Genomic DNA, 25,962 nt, shown 5'->3' with positions numbered 1-25,962 from the left:
ACCCCAAACAATAAAAGTACACATATTTGGTATCGCCGCATACGTATCAACCCATTTTATAAAACTGTCCCACTAGTTAATCCCTTCAGTGAAGACCGTAAAAAAAACAAAAAAGTTATAGCTCTCAGAATAAAGCCATGCAAAAATAATTTTTTTTTACTGTAACATAGTTTTTATTGTGTAAAAGCGCCAAAACATAAAAAAAGACATAAATCTGGTATCGCTGTAATCGTACTGACCCGAAGAATAAAGCGGTCTTACCAATTTTACCACACACGGAACGGTTTAAAAAAACAAAAAACAAAAAGCAATTCCTGAACTGCTGGTTTTTGTTCATTCTGTCTCCCAAAAATCAGAATAGAAAGCGATCAAAAAATGTCATGTGACCGAAAATGGTACCAATAAAAACGACAGCTCGTCCCGGAAGGAACAAGTCCACACATGCCTTTGTGGGCCAAAAATTGGAAAAATTATAGCTCTCAAAATATTGTGATGCAAAAACTAGTTTTCGCAATAAAAAGTGTCTTTTAGTGTGTGACAGCAGCCAAATATAAAAACCCGATATAAATCCGGTATCGCTGTAATCGCACCGACCTGAAGAATGTCATCTAATCACTTATACCACAGGAGTAAAGGCATAAAAAATAAATAAAACCAATTCTTCACATTCTGTTGATTTTTTCATTCTGCCTCTCAAAGATTGAAGTAAGGCTTGGTGCACATTTATCCTGCGCTCTGTGTTGAGCGCTTACACCGGAAGTTCCATGTAAATCTCTGAAATTCATGATTCAGACAGATCCTCTGATGGAAGGTTTCCTATAATGAGGCAGATGGATGCACTGTGGATGCCATAGGACCTGTGATTCGGCGGTGTCCGTCTTTTTAGGATTGCATAAAAGTGCCGTCGGTCACAGTTTTGTGCACTTCTGAAAAGACCACTGAACAGAGGCCAGACGGAGTCCAGAGTAAATCTGCTGCCTCATTATAGTGAATGGATCCCTCAGGGGTTTCATCTGAATCACGTCAATCAGAGATTTAGATGCAAACCTCAAAGTAAGTTGTCAGTGTAGAGCGCGCGGATAAATGTGATCCCAAATGTTGTTTAAAATGTTCCCAATAAAAGCTTCAACTCAATTCACAAAAAAAGCAAGTTTCTACTCAGATCTGTTAATGGAAATATAGGGGGCTTCCAGGTTACTGGTACCACAAAGGCTCTGGAAAAGCGAAATGGCTCCTCACCCGCCAAAAGAAATCCAGCAAATTCTCAGCTCCCAAATCCAAATGCCCCCTCCGTTCTGAGCACCAGTGTTCCTAAACAACATTTAGCGCCTACATGTTTGGCATTTCTGTAGTGATGAGAGCCCGCCTAATTTATAGGTGCGTGTCTCCAGAAGCATGAGATGGGCATAATGTACTGGTGACTGCAACAGACTGGTCACTACAACGGCAGTTTGCAATTTTCCCTCAGCAACATCCACTACTGCTTGTTTCTGGAAAACACCCATGGAGTCAAAATCGTCACTACATCTGTAGATAAATTCCCAAAGGGGTATAATTACCGAGATGGGGTCACTTGAGGAGGGATTCTGCTTTTCTAGCACTTAGGGGCTCTTTATATGAAATCCGCAAACTAGCCAAGGAAAATATGCGTTCCAGGAGGCAAATAGCGCTCCGTCTCTCCCAAGTCATTCAGCAGAAATTGTGTAACAAATTCTGGTGCCATTTTTACCCATTTCCCAGTGTGAAAATGTAAAACTTGGGGCTAACACAAAATCTTGGCGGTAAAAATGTAAATTTATTTTTTCTTCACTACATAAAAGTCTGTGACACACCTGTGGTGTCAATATAATCACTGCACCCCTAGATGAATTCATTGAGAGGTTAATTGGTAAAATGGGGTCACTTATGTGGGGTTCTCCTGCTCAGGCACCTCAGGGGCTCTTCCAATGTAACATGGCACCCTCAAACAAGTGCAGCAAAATCTGCACTGCAATATGGCGCTACTTCCCTTCTGAGCTTTGCACTGTGCATCAAAAGTAGTTTTCGACCACATATGGTGTATCGGTGAACTCAGGAGAAATTGCACAACAAACTTTGGGGTCAATTTTCTCCCTTTGCCCTTGTGAAAATACAAAATTTGTAGCTACATTTTTTTGTGGGAAAAATGTGATTTTTTTTTATTTTCTCAGCTTAACGTTATAAACTTCTGTGAAGCACTTGGGGGTTCAAGGTGCTCATTACACATCTAGATAAGGTCCCAGAGGGGTCTAGTTTCCAAAATGGTGTCATTTGTGGGGGGTTTTCACTGTTTTGACACATCAGGGGCTCTTCAAACATGACATGGCGTCTGCTAATTATTCCATCAAATTTTCCATTCAAAAAGTCAAATGGCGCTCCTTCCATTTCAAGCCCTGCTGTGCGCCCAAACAGTACTATTCCCCCACATATGGGGGTATCGGTGTACTCAGGAGAAATTGCAGAACAAATTGTATGGAGCCATTTCTCCTGTTACCCTTATGAAAATGCAAAATTTGTAGCTAAAAAAAGATTTATCTGGGAAAAATGTGACTTGTTTTTTCTTTTCACAGTTCTATGTTATAAACTTCTGTGAAGCACCTGTGGGTTCAATGTGTTCAATACACATCTAGATAAGTTCCTTAGGGGGTCTACTTTCCAAAATGGTGTCACTTGTGGGGGGTTTCCACTGTTTAGGCACATCAGGGGCTCTGCAAATGCGACATGGCAACCGCTAATTATTCCAGCATATTTTACATTCAAAAAGTCAAATGGCGCTCCTTCCCTTCCAAGTCCTGCTGTGCACCCAAACCGTTGTTTTCCTCCACACAAATGGGGTATCGACGTGCTCAGGATAAATTGCACAACAAAATGCATTGTCCATTTTCTCCTGTTACACTTGTGAAAGTAAAAAAAATTAGGTCTAAAGGAAAATGTTTGTGAAAGAAAAGTAAATATTTATTTTTTCTTTCCACATTCCAAAAATTCCTGTGAAGCACCTGAAGGGTTAATAAACTTCTTGAATATGGTTTTGAGCACCTTGAGGGGGGCAGTTTTTAGGTTGGTGTCAGTTTTGGGCATTTTCTGTCATATAGGCCCCCTCAAAGTCACTTCAAATGTGAGGTGGTCCCTATGAGAAATCGCTGGTCAACTTTTAACCCTTCGTCCTAACAAAAAAAATTGTGTTTCAAAAATTGTAAAGTAAACATGTGGGAAATGTTATTTGTTAATATTGTGTGATATAATTTTCTGATTTAAGGGCATAAAATTAAAAGTTTGAAATTTTCAAAATTTTCCGTTTTTTTTCCACAAATAAATGCAAGTCATAGCAAAGAAATTTTACCAATTTTTTTTTTCACCATTTCATTACACTAGGATTTTTTTCTCCATTTTACAGTACATTATATGGCATGCATGAATGCTGTATATTACACTTATAACTTGCTCTGCAAAACGAAACTCTCTTAAGGATATATTGATGAAAAATAAAAAAAAGTTATGGATTTTGGAAAAAGGGGAGGAAAAAAACGAAAGCTCAAAATCGAAAATTGTCAAGAATGGGAAGGGGATAATAAGCTATATAAAAGTGGTTTTAAATCGAACACTCACTTTAAGGTGATGCTGTATATAAAATATGTTTTAATAATCGCAACTCTCTAACAATTACACATATTAAGTTGCATTATAGAAGCTATTTACCTGTTCTAGGTATCCAGTTAAGGGAAGAGATGTCAGCATTATTGGCTCCATCTTTGGAGGGACTTTGGAAGGAAGCTTATGATTCCAATATTTTTCTGGGAGTCTATAAAAACCACAGGTATTGCATTTGAGGCATGAATTACTGAAACATGACATTACTACTTAGTTATAAACATTTTTCTAAATAGCAAATATATGTGCCTTAAAGAGAATCTGTCACCTTGATTTTGCTACACCATCTGAAAGAAGCATAATGTAGTGACAGAGACCCTGAATCCAGCCATGTATCACTCACTGGGCCACTTACTGCATTTTTAATAAAATCACTGATTTATCAGCTGCAGATCTACCAGTTCTCTTAATGTTGAGCTCTGTATAACCCTGTCCACACTACTGATTGGCAGCTTTCTGTGTACAATATGCATGGGCAGAAAGCTGCCAATCAGTGTAGGGGGTGGGGTTAAAAGGAGCACAAGAATATGGTGGACTACATGGCACAGATTTACTCGTCTTCTAGTGATAATCTCCTGCTGATAAACTTATGATTTTATAAAAAATAACAAGCAACCCACATCGCTGGGATTGCCCTCAAACTAGGTGGCAAAAACTGGTGACAGATTCCCTTAAAGCAGGGGTGAGGAATCTTTTTTCTGCCAAGGGCCATTTTGATATTTATACCATCCTTCGGGGGCAGAACAAACTCCGCCCACAAAGTACATTCCGAGTCTGGCAATGGTGTCAGGACAATCTTTCATTGCATGCCCTTCAGTGTTCAGTAGTGAACACTGTGTGTGTGTGTGTGTGCTAACAGAGCAAGAAGAAATGAATGAGCTGGTTGTAATCAAAATACACCGCCCTGCCCAAGAATGCGGTCCCTGAGAATCTGCCCGGGGGCCTGATAAAAGGTTATCGAGGGCCGTAAATGGCCCTGGGGCCTGAGGTTCCTCACCCCTGCCTTAAAGTATGAGCCAGGAAAATGGAAAGCAACAAGCAATTTAGCAGTATTATGAACAGTGATAAGTCAGATGTTGGACCCCCACCATTGTAATACTGATCACTTCTCCTAAGGGTGCTTTCACACTGCGTTTTGGCACCTATATATTGGTCTTGTTGGGGCTTACGTCCATACCCCCCACAAAATGTGATTCAGGCGTATGCGCTGATGTGGCCATAGACTATAATGGTGCTGAGAGGGCGAACGTGCGCTCTTTTGTGCATCATATTCGGCATGTACGCCTACTGGAGGCGGACACTCAGATGTAGTAGACTGTGTCTGAATCTCCACCTCCAATAGACGTATAAGCCCGAAAATGATGAACTTCAGATCACACATTCGCTCTGTTGGCACCACTTATAGTCTATGGCCCCCTCAGCGATTACATCCGACTCCCGTTTTGCGGGGGGATGGGTTCGGATGTAATCCCCTATGGAACCAGTGAATGGGTGCCAAACACACAGTGTGAAAGTACCCTTGAGAAGTTATCAGTATTACAATGGTTGGAGTCAAACACGTGACACCTCACTGTTCAGCTGTTCAGAGTTCAGGAGAAGGCATAAAGTACAGCACAGCTCCATTTATTGTGTAATGGCAGCTCAGCTCCTATCCATTCATTCTTTAACTATTAAGACTAAATTTGTCTTCCAACGGAAACCAAGTAAATTCACCTACAGTGTCATTGCTTTCATAAAAAATGCATATGCGAGCTTGGGTCAATGGAATACATGTATTTACCTCATAAATCTTTGTAACTTTTCTTCACTTTCAAAAATATATATTTTATCTCTGTACTCCACAGCATTTTCAATGTGTCCAGAGACAAGAGCTTCATACCTATAAAATACAGATCAGCAGATCACACAATATGATGTAACATAACTGGTACTGTTATTGTCTTTCATTTACCATGAAATGATACCCCGCTGTCAATCACAATGCCATCACTTCCGGAAATACTTTTTGCTGGTGCTATATACAGTATGTGATTTATGTAACTGGTATTACTTGAAAATATTGTCATTTCTGTTGATGCATATTTTACTAATACAAAATGTTAAAAGTACTGACCTCTTTTTCCCATCCACATAGGTAACTGGACAGTATCCCTTCATCTCTGCACTTTTCGGGAACTTTGATTTCACATCAGCCACTGTTAACTTCCTGGGTAACATTTCAGAAGGAGGAAGTGGACATGGTGCAAATGGAGGCACATATAACTCTGGAGATTGTAAGAAAGCCTGGGAAGCATACAAGAATACTGTTGTTGTTAATGTATTAAAATACTCACCAGTCACCAGAATAGGTTTGCCATCAATAAAGAGATTAAAAATATGCTAAATGACTTCAAGGGTATGTAACACAATTAGAAATTATACCCAATCCATAGAATTCGGGATATTTTAATGACTGCTGGGACCCCCACCAATCCCAAGAACGAAGCACTGAAGAATGCCATATGAATGGAGCGGAGGCCAAGCGTGCACGCCTCCGCTTGATTCATTCTTAATGGTGGAAATGCAGGAGAAAACCCAAGCACAGCGCTCGGCTATCTCTGGAATGCTTGACCTCAGCTTCGCTCAAAGTCGGATCTTTAGAGCCCCATTTTTTGCATCCCCAGTTATTTGATCCCCAGTTATTAATATTCCCTATCCTATAACTAGGGAGAAATGTCTTAACCAGGAAATAGCATATTAGGTGCCAAAAGGAAAAATGTACAGTACAGACCAAAAGTTTGGACACACCTTCTCATTTAAAGATTTTTCTGTATTTTCATGACTATGAAAATTGTAAATTCACACTGAAGGCATCAAAACTATGAATTAACACATGTGGAATTATATACTTAACAAAAAAGTGTGAAACAACTGAAAATATGTCTTATATTCTAGGTTCTTCAAAGTAACGTAACGTAACGTATTTCGGCAGCATAGGTGGGGAATCGGGGTACACAAACTACACTGTTGTAATGCTCAGCTCAGGCCCTATTTAACAGTATTTTTATCTCATACCGAAAAAACGGGGTGACAGGTTCCCTTTAACCTGCGATTTCTGAGGCTGGTGACTCGGATTAATTTATCCTCAGAAGCAGAGGTGACTCTTGGTCTTCCTTTCCTGGGGCACTCCTCATATGAGCCAGTTTCTTTGTAGCGCTTGATAGTTTTTGCCACTGCACTTGGGGACACTTTCAAAGTTTTCCCAATTTTTCGGACTGACTGACCTTCATTTCTTAAAGTAATGATGGCCACTCGTTTTTCTTTACTTAGAATTTGTATTACGGCAAGAAAAAAGCAGCTGACAGTCTATTCAGTAGGACTATCAGCTGTGTATCCACCAGACTTCTGCATAACACAACTGATAGTCCCAACCCCATTTATAAGGCAAGAAATCCCACTTATTAAACCTGACAGGGCACATCTGTGAAGTGAAAACCATTCCCGGTGACTACCTATTGAAGCTCATCAAGAGAATGCCAAGAGTGTGCAAAGCAGTCATCAAAGCAAAAGGTGGCTACTTTGAAGAACCTAGAATCTAAGACATATTTTCAGTTGTTTCACACTTTTTTGTTAAGTATATAATTCCACATGTGTTAATTCATAGTGTTGATGCCTTCAGTGTGAATGTACAATTTTCATAGTAATGAAAATACAGAAAAATCTTTAAATGAGAAGATGTGTCCAAACTTTTGGTCTGTACTGTATATCTTCACAAAGGAAAGGCAAAATGAAAAACTGAAAAATAGTGGCAGATTCAGGGGCCCACGATGACTTTGGTAAGGTAACAATTATTTTTTTTACATTTGACAACTTTTCTTTAAGTGAGAGAAACTGAAAACTTAAAGGGCAGAAGATTGGGTGAGTTAAAGGGGTTGCCTCATGTTATTAAAGGAGTAAAAGTGGAAAGAGCTTTTATGAACAAGCAACATTTCAATTTACTTCTAATTAAAAATCTTCCCCAGTTTCAAAAACGGAGAGATTTTAAATTGTATAGTTAAGTTCTCATTGTCTAACTTACTGGTCAACCCTGCAGTGTACCAAAGATGGCTTGTTTCTTAGGCAAGGATCACATTCTTACAAGCCCTTTGCTTTAGAGCTTGCAAGCACTGGTGTGAAGCCTGCTGGATGCAACTGGCTTCTGTCCTCCATCCCTCCACTAATGCTGCAAAGGCAAAGATTCCTCTGATTTTAGCTTAGGAAAGCGCATTGTTTGGGCCAATGGAATGACATTGCTGCTGGCCCAAATTTTCACTTATCAGTAGTGCACCACACACACACACACACACACACACACACACACACACACACACACACACACACACACACACACGAGTAAGGCATTCCTAAAGAGGACCTTGAGAAAACCAATTTAATATGGTTCAAAAAATGAAAAAAGACAAAAGCAAACAATAAAAAGACTGTCAAGAACTTAATATGTAGCTGCAGGAAAGTTGTTAATATAAATAAATATAATCCTGCAGATCCAGTGTCACTGCTCCAGTGCTATCAGCAGTCTTTGTTAACTTCCCTAAAGAAATGATGTTATATTCATTCATGGCACCACCAGTCACTGGCTTCGGTGGCATAGGGCACTTCATGGCTACAGGGAGTAAACAAAGCCCGAATGGGACCACTAGAGAGTTGGTGCTGGAGCCGCGGGGCTTGAACAGGTGAAAACAGGTAATTTTTTTTCAGCAAAGATCCTGCTGTTAGCTATTAACCCCTTCATGACCCAGCCTATTTTGGCCTTAATGACCTTGCCGTTTTTTGCAATTCTGACCACTGTCCATTTATGAGGTAATAACTCCGGAACGCTTCAACGGATCCTAGCGATTCTGAGATAGTTTTTTCGTGACATATTGGGCTTCATGTTAGTGGTAAATTTAGGTCGATAATTTCTGAGTTTATTTGTGAAAAAAAATGGAAATTTGGCGAAAATTTTGAAAATTTCGCAATTTTCACATTTTGACTTTTTATTCTGTTAAACCAGAGAGTTATGTGACACAAAATAGTTAATAAATAATGTTTCCCACATGTCTACTTTACATCAGCACAATTTTGGAAACAATTTTTTTTTTTGCTAGGAAGTTATAAGGGTTAAAATTTGACCAGTGATTTCTCATTTTTACAACAAAATTTACAAAACCATTTTTTTTAGGGACCACCTCACATTTGAAGTCATTTTGAGGGTTCTATATGGCTGAAAATACACAAAAGTGACACCATTCTAAAAACTGCACCCCTCAAGGTGCTCAAAACCACATTCAAGAAGTTTATTAACCCTTCAGGTGTTTCACAGCAGCAGAAGCAACATGGAAGTAAAAAATGAACATTTAACTTTTTAGTCACAAAAATGATCTTTTAGCAACAATTTTTTTATTTTCCCAAGGGTAAAAGGAGAAACTGGACCACGGACGTTGTTGTCCAATTTGTCCTGAGTACGCTGATACCTCATATGTGGGGGTAAACCACTGTTTGGGCGCACGGCAGGGCTTGGAAGGGAAGGAGCGCCATTTGACTTTTTGAATGAAAAATTGGCTCCAATCTTTAGCGGACACCATGTCGCGTATGGAGAGCCCCCGTGTGCCTAAACATTGGAGCTCCCCCACAAGTGACCCCATTTTGGAAACTAGACCCCCCAAGGAACTTATCTAGAAGCATAGTGACCACTTTAAACCCCCAGGTGCTTCACAAATTGATCCGTAAAAATGAAAAAGTACTTTTTTTTTCCCCAAAAAATTATTTTAGCCTCAATTCTTTCATTTTCACATGGGCAACAGGATAAAATGGATCCTAAAATTTGTTGGGCAATTTCTCCTGAGTACGCCGATACCTCATATGTGGGGGTAAACCACTGTTTGGGTGCACGGCAAGGCTCGGAAGGGGAGGCGTACCATTTGACTTTTTGAATGGAAAATTAGCTCCAATCGTTAGCGGACACCATGTCGCGTTTGGAGAGCCCCTGTGTGCCTAAACATTGGAGATCCCCTACAAGTGACCCCATTTTGGAAACTAGACCCCCCAAGGAACTTATCTAGATGCATAGTGAGCACTTATAACCCCCAGGTGCTTCACAGAAGTTTATAACGCAGAGCCGTGAAAATAAAAATAATTTTTCTTTCCTCAAAAATGATTTTTAGCCCAGAATTTTTTATTTTCCCAAGGGTAATAGGAGAAATTGGACCCCAAATGTTGTTGTCCAGTTTGTCCTGAGTACGATGATACCCCATATGTGGGGGTAAACCACTGTTTGGGCGCACGGCAGGGCTCGGAAGGGAAGGCACGCCATTTGGCTTTTTGAATGGAAAATTAGCTCCAATCATTAGCGGACACCATGTCGCGTTTGGAGAGTCCCTGTGTGCCTAAACATTGGAGCTCCCGCACAAGTGACCCCATTTTGAAAACTAGATCTCCCAAGGAACTAACCTAGATGTGTGGTGAGCACTTTGAACCCCCAAGTGCTTCACAGAAGTTTATAACGCAGAGCCATGAAAATAAAAAATAATTTTTCTTTTCTCAAAAATGATTTTTTAGCCCACAATTTTTTAATTTCCCAAGGGTAACAGGAGAAATTGGACCCCAAAAGTTGTTGTCCAGTTTCTCCTGAGTACGCTGATACCCCATATGTGGGGGTAAACCACTGTTTTGGCACACGTCGGGGTTCGGAAGGGAAGTAGTGACGTTTTGAAATGCAGACTTTGATGGAAGCTCTGCGGGCGTCAGGTTGCTTTTGCAGAGCCCCTGATGTGCCTAAACAGTAGGAACTCCCCACAAGTGACTCCATTTTGGAAACTAGACCCCCAAGGGAACTTATCTAGATGTGTGGTGAGCACTTTGAACCCCCAAGTGCTTCACAGAAGTTTATAACGCAGAGCCGTGAAAATAATAAATGTGTTTCCTTTCCTCAAAAATATTTTTTTAGCCCAGAATTTTTTATTTTTGCAAGAGTAACAGGAGAAATTGGACCCAAAAGTTGTTGTCCAGTTTCTCCTGAGTACGCTGATACCCCATATATGGGGGTAAACCACTGTTTGGGCACATGCCGGGGCTCGGAAGGGAAGTAGTGACGTTTTAGAATGCAGACTTTGATGGAATGGTCTGCGGGCATCATGTTACGTTTGCAGAGCCCCTGATATGCCTAAACAGTAGAAACCCCCCACAAGTGACCCCATTTTGGAAACTAGACCCCCCAAGGAACTTATCTAGATGTGTGGTGAGCACGTTCAACCCCCAAGTGCTTCACAGAAGTTTACAACGCAGAGCCGTGAAAATAAAAATTCATTTTTCTTTCCTCAAAAAAGATGTTTTAGCAAGCAATTTTTTATTTTCACAACAGTAACAGGAGAAATTGGGCCCCAATATTTGTTGCCCAGTTTGTTGTGAGTGTGCTGGTACCCCATATGTGGGGGTAAACCACTGTTTGGGCACACGTCAGGGCTCGGAAGGGAAGTAGTGACATTTGAAATGCAGACTTTGATGGAATGGTCTGCGGGCGTCACATTGCATTTGCAGAGCCCCTGATGTGCCTAAACAGTAGAAACACCCCACAAGTGACCCCATTTTGGAAACTAGACCCCCCCAAGCAACTTATCTAGATGTGTGATGAGCACGTTCAACCCCCAAGTGCTTCACAGAAGTTTACAACGCAGAGCCGTGAAAATAAAAAATCATTTTTCTTTCCTCAAAAAAGATGTTTTAGCAAGCAATTTTTTATTTTCACAAGGGTAACAGGAGAAATTGGGCCCCAATATTTGTTGCCCAGTTTGTTGTGAGTGTGCTGGTACCCCATATGTGGGGGTAAACCACTGTTTGGGCACACGTCAGGGCTCGGAAGGGAAGTAGTGACATTTGAAATGCAGACTTTGATGGAATGGTCTGCGGGCATCACGTTGCATTTGCAGAGCCCCTGATGTGCCTAAACAGTAGAAACACCCCACAAGTGACCCCATTTTGGAAACTAGACCCCCGAAGGAACTTATCTAGATGTGTGGTGAGCACTTTCAACCCCCAAGTGCTTCACAGAAGTTTATAACGCAGAGCCGTGAAAATAAAAAATAATTGTTCTTTCCTCAAAAATTATGTTTTAGCAAGTAATTTTTTATTTTTGCAAGGGTAACAGGAGAAATTGGACCCCAACAGTTGTTGCCCAGTTTGTCCTGAGTACGCTGGTACCCCAAATGTGGGGGTAAACCACTGTTTGGGCGCACGTCGGGGCTTGGAAGGGAGGGAGCACCATTTGACTTTTTGAACGCAAGATTGGCTGGAATCAATGGTGGCGCCATGTTGCGTTTGGAGACCCCTGATGTGCCTAAACAGTGGAAACCCCTCAATTCTAACTTCAACACTAACCCCAACACACCCCTAATCCTAATCCCAACTGTAGCCATAACCCTAATCACAACTCTAACCCCAACACACCCCTAACCACAACCCTAACCGCAACACACCCGTAACCCTAATTCCAACCCTAATCCTAACCCTAATCCCAACCCTAACCACAACTGTAACCCCAACGCACCCCTAACCCTATCTGTAACCCTAACCACAAGCCTAATCTTAACCCTATTTCCAACCCTAGCCCTAATTCCAACCCTAACTCTCATTCCAACCCTAACCCTAAGGCTATGTGCCCACGTTGCGGATTTGTGTGAGATTTTTCCGCACGATTTTTGAAAAATCTGCAGGTAAAAGGCACTGCGTTTTACCTGCGGATTTACAGCAGATTTCCAGTGTTTTTTTGTGCGGATTTCACCTGCGGATTCCTATTGAGGAACAAGTGTAAAACGCTGCGGAATCCGCACAAAGAATTGACATGCTACGGAAAATACAAAGCAGCGTTTCTGCACGGAATTTTCCGCACCATGGGCACAGCGGATTTGGTTTTCCATAGGTGTACATGGTACTGTAAACCTGATGGAAAACTGCTACGAATTCGCAGCGGCCAATCCGCTGCGGATCCGCGGCCAATCCGCTGCGGATCTGCGGCCAATCCGCTGCAGATCCGCGGCCAATCCGCTGCGGATCCGCAGCCAAATCCGCACTGTGTGCACATGCCATAACCCTAACCCTACCCCTAACCCTACCCGTAACCCTAACCCTACCCCTAACCCTAACCCTACCCCTAGTTCTAACCCTAGTTCTAACCCTAACCCTAGTGGAAAAAGAAAAAAAAATATTTTCTTTATTTTATTATTGTCCCTACCTATGGGGGTGATAAAGGGGGGGGTTTATTTATTATTTTTTTTATTTTGATCGCTGTGATAGAACCTACCACAGCGATCAAAATGTACTTTGTAATGAATCTGCCGGCCGGCAGATTCGGCGGGCGCACTGAGCATGCGCCCGCCATTTTGGAAGATGGCGGCGCCCATGGAGGAGGTGGACGGGCACTGGGAGCCTCGGTAAGTATAAGGGGGGGAGATCGGGGCACGGGGGGTGACATAGGAGCAGGGGGGGAGCGGGCAGGAGGACGGGGGAGCGGAGCACAGGACGTAGGGGACCGGACCCCATAACGGAGCACTGGGGGGGCGATCGGTGGGGTGGGGGGGGGTCACTTCAGGTTTTCCAGCCATGGCCGATGATATTGCAGCATCGGCCATGGCTGGATTGTAATATTTCACCAGTTTTTTAGGTGAAATATTACAAATCGCTCTGATTGGCAGTTTCACTTTCAACAGCCAATCAGAGCGATCGTAGCCACGGGGGGGTGAAGCCACCCCCCCTGGGCTGAAGTACCACTCCCCCTGTCCCTGCAGAATGGGTGAAATCGGAGTTAACCCTTTCACCCGCTCTGCAGCGACGCGATCATTCCATGACGCCACATAGGCGTCATGGGTCGGATTGGCACGGGTTTTCATGACGCCTACGTGTCGTCATGGGTCGGGAAGGGGTTAATGTTTTTTTTCTCTTTACTGCTTTATGGTTTACAAGAAAATATTTGTGTACTCAGTAGTACCAGATCAAGTGGTCACTTGGATGCTGGTTGCAATTTATTAAATTAACAAGACTAATAATTCCATGAAAAATGAAAAAAATAACCTGCCTACAAATTTCTTCTAAAACCAACTGTACAGCGTGTCTGTATGTTACTAATTAGTGATGAGCGAATATACTCGTTATTCGAGATTTCCTGAGCACGCTCGGGGGTCCGCCGAGTATTTTTTAGTGCTCGGAGATTTAGTTTTCATCGCCGCAGCTGAATGATTTACACCTGTTAGCCAGCATAAGTACATGTGGGGGTTGCCTGGTTGCTAGGGAATCCCCACATGTACTTATGCTGGCTAACAGATGTAAATCATTCAGCTGCGGTGAGGAAAGCTAAATCTCCGAGCACTAAAAAATACTCGGAGGACCCCCGAGCATGCTCGAGAAATCTCGAGTAACGAGTATATTCGCTCATCACTATTACTAATGCATATGTGGACAGTACATGCAAAAATTTTGCACACACAGACATAACAATCATGTTCCACATAGAGAAACCTGCATGTTACTGGGCTTCCATTACTTCAAGCACCAGGACAGTATACAAGGGGACATTCTGACACTCGTGCCTTGGGCACAAGGAGGTTGTCCCATTCTTGGTTCTCGGAATCCATCTTAAGATTATATTATCTTTCATATGTATGTAAGCAACCATTTATGGCTAGAGAGATATTGTTCTTCTGAGACGCTACTGCCCCATTATCACTACTCTTTCTCACTTGTCTCCAGCATGCATGAATAATACTAGCAGCTCTTTGTACTAAACAACTGAATTACTGGCTTAGTGCTTGGGCTGACTGAATCTATTTAATGAGATAAACTAGTTATATGATTATAATTTTCGGATTACATCCCACCAATGTAACCACAATAAATGTATGAAAAGGATTGAGACTTACATCAAGTTCCTCTTGTGAAGCCATCTTGTAGTAGTGCCCACGGAACTCGGCTGCAAACTGCAGGGATGATGTTACAGAACAGTCGACGAGCTCCCCCCTTTGTGCCAGACTCACAGGACAGTATTGTCCAAAGTCTCCCAGCCGAGACAGCAGCTCGTGAGGAGTGATGCAGAAATCAGCGATAGCAGCAGCGTTACCTGTAAAGCAAGAGGGAAACTATTTACATTTTATATAATAAATTGTCATAAATCGTGAGGTCTAAAAATGACAAAATAGGTCATAAAAATTGTGTGTGTACATCTTTCACAGTAACAACCAGCAAAACTGGTCAATGTACAATATACAAATGAACATATGTGCAAAGCTGCTAAACCTTCTATGTTGGGATGAATGAATGAATGCGCAAACTAGTTTCACAGACAACATCAATGTGCGAACAGAAAATGAAAAACACATACCTTCTTTTATTTTTCCCAGGTAGGTTTGTATTTTATTAATACTTGTGTGGACCTCTTGAATAATTTTGCTGTACACCGACCACTTGCTGCACATAGCATCTACTCCACACCAGTTTTGATGTTCAGTTACATAATACTCTTTAAAATGGTTAATTTCTTGCTTATAATTGGAGTTACGCAGCATTAATATCTGGGTGCTATCATGCAAAGGGTATGGTCTGCTGTGGAAAGAAGTTATAGAGAGGAGTAATAATGAGAGTTTGAATTTTGACTTTAGAATATAAACCTCTAACACTCAAAGGGACCTTGTCTTCTGGTTCATGATGCCTGAACCACGACCAGCATGTTTAGTCTGAAAATCTGCACTGCTTCAGAGGAAAAATACTTCAATAAAATTGGCCAGGATGACACGTTCAAGGCAGGTCTTTGCCAGCTCCTCCCTGCCTCGCTCCCCAAGACTGACAGGACTCTCACAATAGACACACAGCCAATGTCTGTGGTTCGGGCAGCATGGTTAAGCTAGCAAGTGTCCTCTAAATGAGATCTATTTTAGAAATCTAAAAGATATTGATGAGAAACTCATCAAACTCCAATACAGATCCCTGCTAAATACTATAATTAGGGAACTATTAAGTCCCCATACACATTAAACTAATGTCAGCTGAATCCATCCAACATAGCATATTGGATTTACATTTGTTTTACATGAGATGAGCCACTGCCCAGAAGAATCAGGTGCCCTGGGCCAAGCCGTTGAGTGAGAGTGCCATGAGAAAGAAAGCCATCGGCCAAACTATCGTTCAACCAACAGATTCCCATTGTAAACAATAACCTGAGAATCTGATGCTGCGCTTAGAGGGTATGGCCAGAGATGCCAAACATAAAGGTGATCGGTAAATAAAAACAATTCCACAAAATGCCAGATACATACACAAACAAGTAGGGGTACGATGTGGCTGAAAAGTGCAACAATAGAAACCCTTATGAAGAAGGGCGCATCCCTTCGAAAAGCGTTGGTGACCCTTTTTGTTCCTAACGCTGCTCAGTAGCTCTGTGACATCACACGCGAGCAGGTGCTGGCGGCCATTTTTCAGCTGTATCCAGGGACGCCACCGGCCGGGGCTCCTCTGGTGCGGCGCAGCTGTTTATGTTCTCCGCTATCCTACCTCTGCTCCCCAAGCTACAAGCTGCATAGCCGGACGTAGCGGTCGGTAAATCCACTATCCAGTCGTGGACATACCACCACTAGGGTAAGGGCAGTACCATCCATGTTTATGTTCATGCGGCCATAGAATTCTTCCAGCAAGGGTGCTGTGTTAGCCATGTAAGGGTTTCTATTGTTGCACTTATATTTATACAGAATCGGCACATATTTTGGTTTAGATTCCAGCAGCTGGGGGACAATCTTTTCTTATCTAGTTATGGCCATTCTGTGACTTGGTGGTGAGCGCCAGTGTGACCTAGCATCCATTGTTTATAGATTCCCATTGTACATGGGTGGCTTAACCCCTTTCCGAAGTTGGGTGTAATAGTACACCCACGTCGGAATCCCTCCACTTGATGTGGGCTCTGGCGCTGAGCCCACATTTTTCCCAGCACACGTCAGCTGTTTTGAACAGTTGACATGTGCCTCTAACAATATAGAACATTAACCTTTGGCACTCAATAAGTCACAAAGAGATTTAAGTTTCAAATGGTTTTCAATGTAATAAATAGCCGACATAGTAGGATATACAGACATCAATCCGTCCAACATTTCGGCGTAAATGCCTTTATTTACGGTGTCAGGAAGTACGCCGGCATTCACCCATAGCATACGGACTGCTCCTGCATTTTGCTACTTGGCACGGTTCCCCCCCCCCACTTCAATCTGAAACACTGGAGCACGTTTGACATATATCCTGTGCAGACACCCTTGATAAAGGCATTTACGCCGAAACGTTGGATGGATTGATGTCTGTATATCCTACTATGTCGGCTGTTTATTAAATTGGAAACCATTTGAAACTTTAATCTCTCTGTGACTTATTGATGCCGAAGGTCATCGTTCTATATTGTTTACTTTTTTCCTTCAGACACCCTTCTCTTATATAGAGTGCACCACTTCTGATGACTTTATTTTATGTGCCTCTAACACCCGCGGGAGGAATCACGATCCACCAGCAGCTGTTAACTAGTTAAATCTCTCTGACAGCGGCTTTTAATTCGCGCTTTCTGGAAGCGCGCTGGAAATCCCGCCCATCAGTGACCCAATCACGTGATTGAGGGTCACAGATGGGTTGACATGACAACCAGAGGTCTCCAGTTGACCTCTATGGTTGTCATAGCCGGATTCCTATGAGTGCCGCCCGGTGGTCGGCGCTCATAGCAAGTAAGCATTTCTGCTATATACAGTTGATCTGATCATCGCCTGTATGTAGCAGAGCCGATCAAAGTACTGCAGCTTCTTGTCTCCCATTGAGACTATTGACAAATGCAAAAAGTACATATATACATTTACAAGGTGAACACCAGGCGGGAGCTCCAAGAACCTGCTAAGTGGAGTGACTGTATACTTGTTAACGGCAACAAAATTGTGCGTCAAATATAGAGATGGCACATGTACTGGAATAGTGTAAGACACATGGACATATTACGTATGGAAATTTGTTAAATTATTTTTTTTTTGCTGTCGTACAACCATTTATTACATTTACAGAGGCTTTTACTTTTTACATCAATTACCATATATATGTATTAGGTTTTAGTTTATAACAATTTTGTGATTTTCCCAATGTTCCCTTTACTAGTATTGCTTTACGTAGAATAATTAGAATCTATTCATCTGGTGTAGTATTTATGAATGTTAAACAGCCCTGTAGATTTATGTATGATATCTCAAAAATCCCAATAAATATCATGACATGGATATCTGGTATCAGAAGCTTAACAGACATTTACATAAAAAACCCTTTGATTTCAAGTGAGAACAAGGCGGTAATGCAGGTTTGTGTCATCATCATATCCCTTAAGCTGACACCAGGGCTGTAGTTTGGAGGAACATTGCTTTGCTGGTGTGTCTAGTGAAGCCAATAAAGTCAGATAGCCAGGTGGGGCAGATGAGTGTAAATAATACCTCCACGCTTACTAGATAGGTGTGACGTCGGGGTAAGACGGAAAGAGAGTGGACCCTCTGGGTCACGATACTGACGCACCCAGGGGCGAGCGAACCCGGAGAGCAACCCCTATACAGGGATAGTTGGGAGCAGGCCTGAGGGGGTCAAGTACCGCAACAGCTGGTGCCAAGAGGGATGGCTCTTAGGAGAGGCAGGGCGGGAGAAGACAAACAGCACAGTGGGAAAAGGGAGCAAGAAACAAAGAACGGAGTACAGGAAGCAGGGCTAGACAATGGAAGGAGACAAAGGGAAAATAGGGGAATAAGGCTGCGAGGGCAGACCAGTCAGGAACGGCAAGGAGACCGAACCAGAAAGGACCTGAACAGAGCACAAACTGCACACAATAATCAGGCGCCTCCATTAAGGAGGAGACGCCTGATATAGCCAGAGGAAGTACCTGATTGGAGGAGTCAGGAGCACGGAAGACGCGGAAGGGGTTAAGAGGAGGAAGGAGCGCGCGCCCGCGTCCTAAGGCGCATGTGTGAGGCAGGCACAGGACGGGGGAAGGAGGAAGCGCGGACACCACGCCGGAATCCCCGGGCAGCAGGAGGAGGAACCGGGGAACCGGCGCGGCGCTGAGAGCGGCGATTAGGGGCGCAGCGAGAGGAGCCGGCAGGAGCAGCGTCAGAGAAGGCGGGTATGACAGTACCCCCCCTCTTAAGACTCCCCCCTCTGAGGTTGGCCAAGAATCTACTCAGAATCCGTGGAGCGTTAACGTTTTCCCTAGGTTCCCAAGACCTTTCCTCAGGACCAAACCCCTTCCAATCAATAAGATAGAAGACTCTCCCTCTAACCCTCTTCATGGCCAGAATATCCCTTACTTCGAAATCCTTATCAATGCCTAAAGGCAGAGGGGAGTCAAGTGGTGCAGAACAGAATCGATTAAGGATGAGAGGTTTCAGGAGCGAGACGTGGAAGGCATTAGGGACCCGGAGCGAAGCCGGCAACCTCAATTTATAGGCGACGTCGTTAATACGTCCCAAAATCTCGAAGGGACCGATGTATCGAGGACCCAACTTGTAAGAAGGGATTTTCAAACGGATATGTTTAGTTGAAAGCCAGACTTTGTCACCAGGACGGTACGGTGGAAGATCTCTCTTCCTCTTATCAGCGTGTCTCTTCATTTGGGCAGAGGCCCGTACGAGCGCCTCCTTGGTCTCTTTCCAGATTTGGGAAAATTCCGAAGAAAGAGCATCCGCTGCAGGTACACCAGAAGGAGAAGATATAGGAAGAGGTACTCCCGGGTTTAGACCAGAGACCACAAAGAATGGAGATTTAGAAGTAGCCTCACTAGAATGATTATTATGGGCAAACTCAGCCCAAGGAAGAAGAGTCACCCAATTATCGTGATGAGCGTTGGTAAAGTTGCGTAGATAGGAAGTCAAAATTTGATTTATCCTCTCCACTTGCCCGTTGGTTTGAGGGTGGTAGGCGGAGGAGAAATCCAGCGATATGCCTAAGAGCTTACAGAGTGCTCTCCAGAACTTGGAGGTAAATTGAACCCCCCGATCAGACACAATTCGCAGAGGAAGTCCATGTAATCTGAAAATATGAAGGAAGAAAATTCTTGCCAATTCTGGAGCTGAGGGTAGTCCCGGCAAAGGGATGAAATGGGCCATTTTGGAGAAGCGATCCACTATCACAAGGATGGTTGTACACCCAGAGGAGCGAGGCAGATCTGTAACGAAGTCCATGGCTATCTGTTGCCAAGGAGCTTCAGGAACGGGTAATGGATGTAAGAGACCAGAAGGCAATTCTCTAGGTACTTTGTTTCTAGCACAAGTCATGCAGGAGGCTACGAAATCCGAAGCATCTTGTCGTAGAGACGGCCACCAATAATATCGGGAGAGAAGAGAAAACGTCTTCTTGGTACCGACATGTCCGGCAATCTTGGAGGAATGTCCCCAATGCAATACCTCTGTTCTCTTGTCACACGGGACAAAAGTTCTGCCAGGTGGAACAGAGAGGAGATTTGAGGGAGCTACCATGATGAATTTGGCAGGATTGATAATGTGTGAAGGACCCTCTTCTGTCTCGGGAGATTGCAAAGACCGAGAAAGCGCATCTGCTTTAGAGTTCTTGTCTCCGGGTCGAAAACGAAGTTTGAAATCAAAACGAGAAAAGAACAAGGACCACCTGGCTTGCCTGGAATTGAGTCTCTGAGCGGATTGAATGTAGACTAAGTTCTTGTGGTCAGTGAAAATTACAAAGGGGTGAATGGCCCCCTCAAAGAGATAACGCCACTCCTGTAGAGCCAACTTTATAGCCAGTAATTCTCGATCTCCAATAGAGTAATTGCATTCGGCGGGAGAAAATGACTTTGAGAAGAACCCACAAGGGACCAGACGACCAGAGAGAGACCTTTGGGAGAGGACCGCCCCGGCACCCGAAAAGGAGGCATCCACCTCAAGGACGAAGGGCCTGCTGGCTACAGGCCGATGAAGAACAGGAGCAGAAGCAAAGGCCTGTTTCAAGGAGAGAAAGGCGTCTTCAGCCTCCGGAGGCCAAACGTTAGGTTTTGCTCCTTTCCGGGTTAGGGCGACGAGAGGTTTAGTTACTGAAGAAAAATGCGGAACGAACTGTCTGTAGTAGTTTGCGAAGCCCAAAAATCGTTGGATGGCCTTAACTCCAATAGGACGGGGCCACTTGAGTACAGCAGACAATTTCTCTGGGTCCATCTCCAAGCCCATGTCCGAAATAATGTACCCCAAGAAGGGCAAGGAAGTTTGTTCAAACAAACACTTCTCGATTTTTGCATAGAGACGATTCTCCCGAAGTCGTTGTAGAACCAGACGAACGCTTCTCCTGTGAGAGGATAAGTCGGGTGAAAAAATAAGGATGTCATCCAGGTATACTACCACGCAAGAATACAGTAAGTCACGAAAGATCTCATTCACGAACTCCTGGAAGAGCGCTGGAGCGTTACAGAGACCAAAGGGCATGACCAGGTATTCATAATGACCATCCCGGGTGTTAAAGGCGGTCTTCCACTCGCCTCCTGCGCGAATTCGGACCAAATTATAGGCCCCTCGCAAATCAAGTTTGGAAAAAATTCGGGCTCCCCTCAATCGGTCGAAAAGTTCAGGAATCAGCGGTAGAGGATATCTGTTCTTGACCGTGATGGCGTTCAGACCTCGGTAGTCTATACAAGGCCGAAGGGATCCATCCTTCTTCCGGACGAAGAAAAAAACGGCTCCAGCCGGGGAAGAGGACTTTCGGATGAAACCCTTGGCTAGATTCTCTCGGATGTATTCTGACATGGCTAAGGTCTCTGCTGGAGACAAAGGATAGGTTCTTCCTTTAGGAAGGGAAACTCCTGGAATTAGCTCGATAGGGCAGTCAAAGGTTCGATGTGGAGGAAGGGACTCCGCATCCTTCTTATCAAAGACATCGGCAAACGAGTGATAGGCCGAAGGAAGACTTGGAAGATTGACGGACGCTTGAGGAAGACTTGAACGGGAAACGGACTGCAGACAACGTTCATGACAACCATGACCCCAGCGGAGTATCTCTCCAGAGCGCCAATCCAGAACTGGCTCGTGCGACCTAAGCCAGGGTAGGCCCAAAAGTAGAGCATGAGATAGATTGGGCAAAACATAAAATGCAATCTTCTCCCGGTGTAGAGCACCAATCTGCATCTCCAACTCGAGAGTAACCATTTTAATGGGAACAGATAACGGTTTGCCGTCCACTGCAGAGATTTGACGCGGAGTCTCAAGAGGGACCACAGGTATCTGAAACTTGTTCACCTCCTCTTCTCGAATGAAATTACCAGCCGCACCCGAGTCCACATATGCCTCCACAGATCTACGCTCCAAACCTAAAAAAATCAACGCTGAAATAGTTAGGGGTAGAGAGGAATTTGGGTCACCTAGGTAGGCCTCTCTTACCTGACCTAGGTGGAGGAGTTTCCCGGCCTCTCTGGACAGGAACGCAGGAAATGATTGACCCCTCCGCAGTAGAGACACAAGCCCTGCGCCAACCTCTCTCTGCGTCGCTGCTCAGACAATCTAACACGATCCACCTGCATAGGCTCTGGAGCGGAAAAAGTGGGAGACTTGATCGGAGGAGAGCCGGACACCAAATTAGTTTTAAAGGACCTCCTCTCCCTGACTAACTCCCGAGAGCGCTCCTGGAAACGTAAATCAATACGCGTGGCCAGGGATATGAGATCCTCCAAGGTAGTGGGGGTATCCCGACCAGCGAGCTCATCCTTAATCTTGGACGAAAGCCCTCTCCAGAAAGCCCCTACCAATGCCTCATTATTCCACCCAAGCTCTGAGGAAAGTGTCCGGAAGCGGATGGCGTATTGCCCAACTGTAAGGTTTCCTTGTTGCAGGTTAAAGAGGGACTCGGTAGTAGAAGCCACCCGACCTGGCTCATCAAAGACTCTACGAAAAGTGTCCAAAAAAACCTGTATACTGGTAACTACCGGGTCATCCCGCTCCCACAAAGGGTTTACCCAAGACAGTGCCTCTCCCTCTAGATGAGACACTATAAAGGCCACCTTGGCACGATCCGAAGGATATTGCTGGGGCAGGAGCTCAAACTGTAAACGGCACTGATTTAAAAACCCCTGACACAGTTTGGGATCGCCACCATATCTTGGGGGCTTTCCCAAACGAGGAGGGGGTAGAGGTGCAGAATCACGATGAGAGACAGAAGCAGCGGACGCAGACTGTAGAGAGAGTAGGCGATCGTCTACGGACGCCATATAGCGACATATAACTGTATATATCATTTCAGCTGGGTTTAACATCTGATCTGATCACATGGTGAGCTCCAAATGGGACATCCCTTTAAGTATGAATTCATTTTGTCATTTAAAAAAAAATAGTAACGCACGTTTTGAATAACAAAAAAAAAAAAAAACACGTTCCAGAATGCCATTTCAATGGGCATACAAGTGCTTTCTAAAACAAATATTTTAGTATTATTGAAAAATCCTTTTTAACCAAAGTATGCAAAATTTGAGGAAAGAGACAAAGAAACAGAATTTCTGTTCCATCAAGACTTACACAACATGCAAATCATATTTTTGGTCCAATAGTTTAGACTTGCTGAAATTTGTTGGGCTTGGGTCAACTCTGGTGTGTAGAGACATGAGATTACACAAGGTGGCTCCCTTGAATATTGAGTACTTATATAATATGATTTTTTAATGTTTTTTTAAATGTTCTATTCACATTTATGTTGTTTTTCTTGCAATATGTGTATAATTCTGGATTTGCATTTCCTGTTTAGTAAAGCAGGAGGTTCTGATCAGTTCTGTAACCAGACGAAGTGATATGTATGACACAAAAACATTGACTTGGCACTCAACACGTAGCATGATAAAAAAGCTATTTATTTTCTTTACATGTTCGAGTGGTATATAAAAAAACAATATTCAGCAGGTCAGTTGGAGGCCAAAAGTGTGTTCTTTCAGGCTCTGTCTGGCCGTTATGTGGCTGCATATCCTTTGTTTAACTGTATACAATGCGGCATACAATATGTTTGTGTACAATGGGTTCTTATGGTTGGTGGATGCCAGGGTTCCTAACTGTCCAGAAATTCTAGGACTGTCTATAAAAATAGGGAACGTTTTTGCACGGTCCGCAATAAGAAATTTAAGGCATCAATGATTTTTTTTTTTTAAACTGAAGAAACTTATACAGATAATTAGGGCTGTAAAATTATTTTACAGTTTAGAGTAAATGCAGCTGATGTCTTCATATCAGAATTCTGGGCTGTAGACCTGTATCACTTATAACCCTTATGATTTATGATTCCAATGTGTCCGTAAAATATAGTAAAAAGTAGTGTGAACTGGACCACAGTCCGTCTCACCAGATGGACACATGCCTTCTAAGAGTCAAGGCCAGTTATCTATCAGCTCCTACATGACTGTACAGCTTGTGATTGAGAAGTAACTTGTATATAACATAAGGACAGCCCTGTATAAAATTTTAATGTATGGTGTTGTATATTTATCAAACTAAATACTGACAATGTGTAAGTGGAAATAATTAAAAAAAATAAGGCGCACAGACACTAAACTGCTGCATCCTTACAGCCTAACTACTCACACTCTAGACATGTTTCTGAATTGTCCTGTAAAAATGAAACAGAAGAGGCATTTTTTTGCTTGGGTACCTTTTTGCGTCTTTCTTGTCTTGTAGTCCTCTTTTTAAAACTTCTTTCACTGGTAGTTCTAACTCAAACATTTTTATTGGTATTATGCTGCACGCTTCTAAAAGATCAACTTGTCGTTTTGTTACAGGATATCCATCCAAAACAACTCTGTAAATAAAACATTTTTATTATATTCTATTATTTGGTACTTATGTTTTTATGACAAAGTTTTTTATTACCTCTCCACTTCCGCTTATACAGAATCACTTTCTCATTAAGACTACGGTCACACAACCGTAGATTCTCTCATCTGGGAGAATGGGGCCTTTTATGCAAAGGACACTCTGATCAAACTCTGAGCAGAGTGCCATGTAGAGTGTCAGCATAGTTTGATCCGATTCAGCATCTGTACTATTAGTATCGCTTATGGGTTTGTTATAAGAATATCTTCATCACCTAAATTGTGATTGTAGCCGTTTAGGGGGAATAAAACTGCTCACTGGTTACCTTTAGGGGGCTATTAGCAATTTGTTTATATACGTAATAGATTTATGGTTCAATAAGGCATACATATACAAAATCAACACAATAAATGATATGCAAGAAGGGATATCCCATAGATCCCATCTACTAATATATATTGTGTAATAAATATATGATGCATAAAAACAGACAGTTACTTAGAAAACAATGTTACATACTAAATATGATAAGCAGATTTAAGTCTTTGAGTTAAAGGAACAAACACTACACACCATGTATAATACTATTATAAAAAAATATGCATTGAAAAGAGTTAATTTTTTTTTATCCTAGGCCTCTTACTTCTAGGATCAAACTTTTACTTACCCTGTTGTATTACATGTTAGATCCATCATGGCTATTTCGAAACACCGTATGGCCATGTCATCAGGTACCACCTGTCCCTTCTCTAGATGACTCTTTATATCTAATGCAAGTTCTGTATTAGGTTGGTTTTCCAGCACAGAGCGTATGGCATCTCCCATGGACAGGCGCTGTAATCCATATATTCTGGTAAACATCTTGGCAACTAGAACATTGAGGAAAATATCAGATTTAAATGGACACTGTGTAGTTGTGGGTTAACGGTAATATGTTTTATTGAATCATTAAATGGGATTGTCAAATACCTGGACAACCCCTTATTAAATGAAGTAGTTCGCCCTGTAAAATAACAATAACACATACTAACCTCCTGCAGCGGTGCTGGTCCAGGTATATCGATGCTGGATCTACCAGGGTTTGTGCTCCATTGTTATGCTGCGAGAGCACTGCAGCCAATTAATGGGCCACATGTGGGCTGCTGTGCACTCACTTCATCCACTAAGGTTTGTCTGATGGGAGTGACAGCATAGTGGTCACCGATTGGCTGCAGGGCTCACATGGCATAGCAATTTCATACAAACCCTGGTATACCCAGCCCTAACATCAATGGAAGGTCACCAGTGTGAGAGATGAGTATATGTCATTTTTATTTTACAAGGAAGATTACTTGATTTAAAAAGGTAGTTGTCAATGTAGTGGACAAAATCTTTAACTAATGCGAAGTAAAGTGCTATCTGTGCAGGAGGTGTTCAAGAAACAGTCATGGCCATGATAGATAGATAGATAGATAGATAGATAGAT

General features: G+C 42.9%; 1 protein-coding gene across 1 annotated transcript in view; it reads right to left on the bottom strand.

The window, feature by feature from the left end:
- Positions 1-25,962, bottom strand: part of AK9 (adenylate kinase 9) — a 166,724-nt gene that overhangs the window by 11,830 nt on the left and 128,932 nt on the right. The window contains exons 31-37 of the mRNA XM_077289565.1: positions 25,165-25,366; positions 24,337-24,483; positions 15,047-15,267; positions 14,589-14,785; positions 5,780-5,949; positions 5,447-5,545; positions 3,715-3,817 (exon numbers count right to left, since the gene is read on the bottom strand). Coding sequence (XP_077145680.1) covers positions 3,715-3,817; positions 5,447-5,545; positions 5,780-5,949; positions 14,589-14,785; positions 15,047-15,267; positions 24,337-24,483; positions 25,165-25,366 — 1,139 coding nt within the window. The remainder of the gene's footprint in view (positions 1-3,714; positions 3,818-5,446; positions 5,546-5,779; positions 5,950-14,588; positions 14,786-15,046; positions 15,268-24,336; positions 24,484-25,164; positions 25,367-25,962) is intronic.

The sequence above is a fragment of the Ranitomeya variabilis genome, chromosome 2, assembly GCF_051348905.1.
Source record: "Ranitomeya variabilis isolate aRanVar5 chromosome 2, aRanVar5.hap1, whole genome shotgun sequence".
Classification (NCBI taxonomy): domain Eukaryota; kingdom Metazoa; phylum Chordata; class Amphibia; order Anura; family Dendrobatidae; genus Ranitomeya; species Ranitomeya variabilis.
Note: the sequence above shows the minus strand (reverse complement) of the source record. Positions and strands in the feature narration are given on the sequence as shown.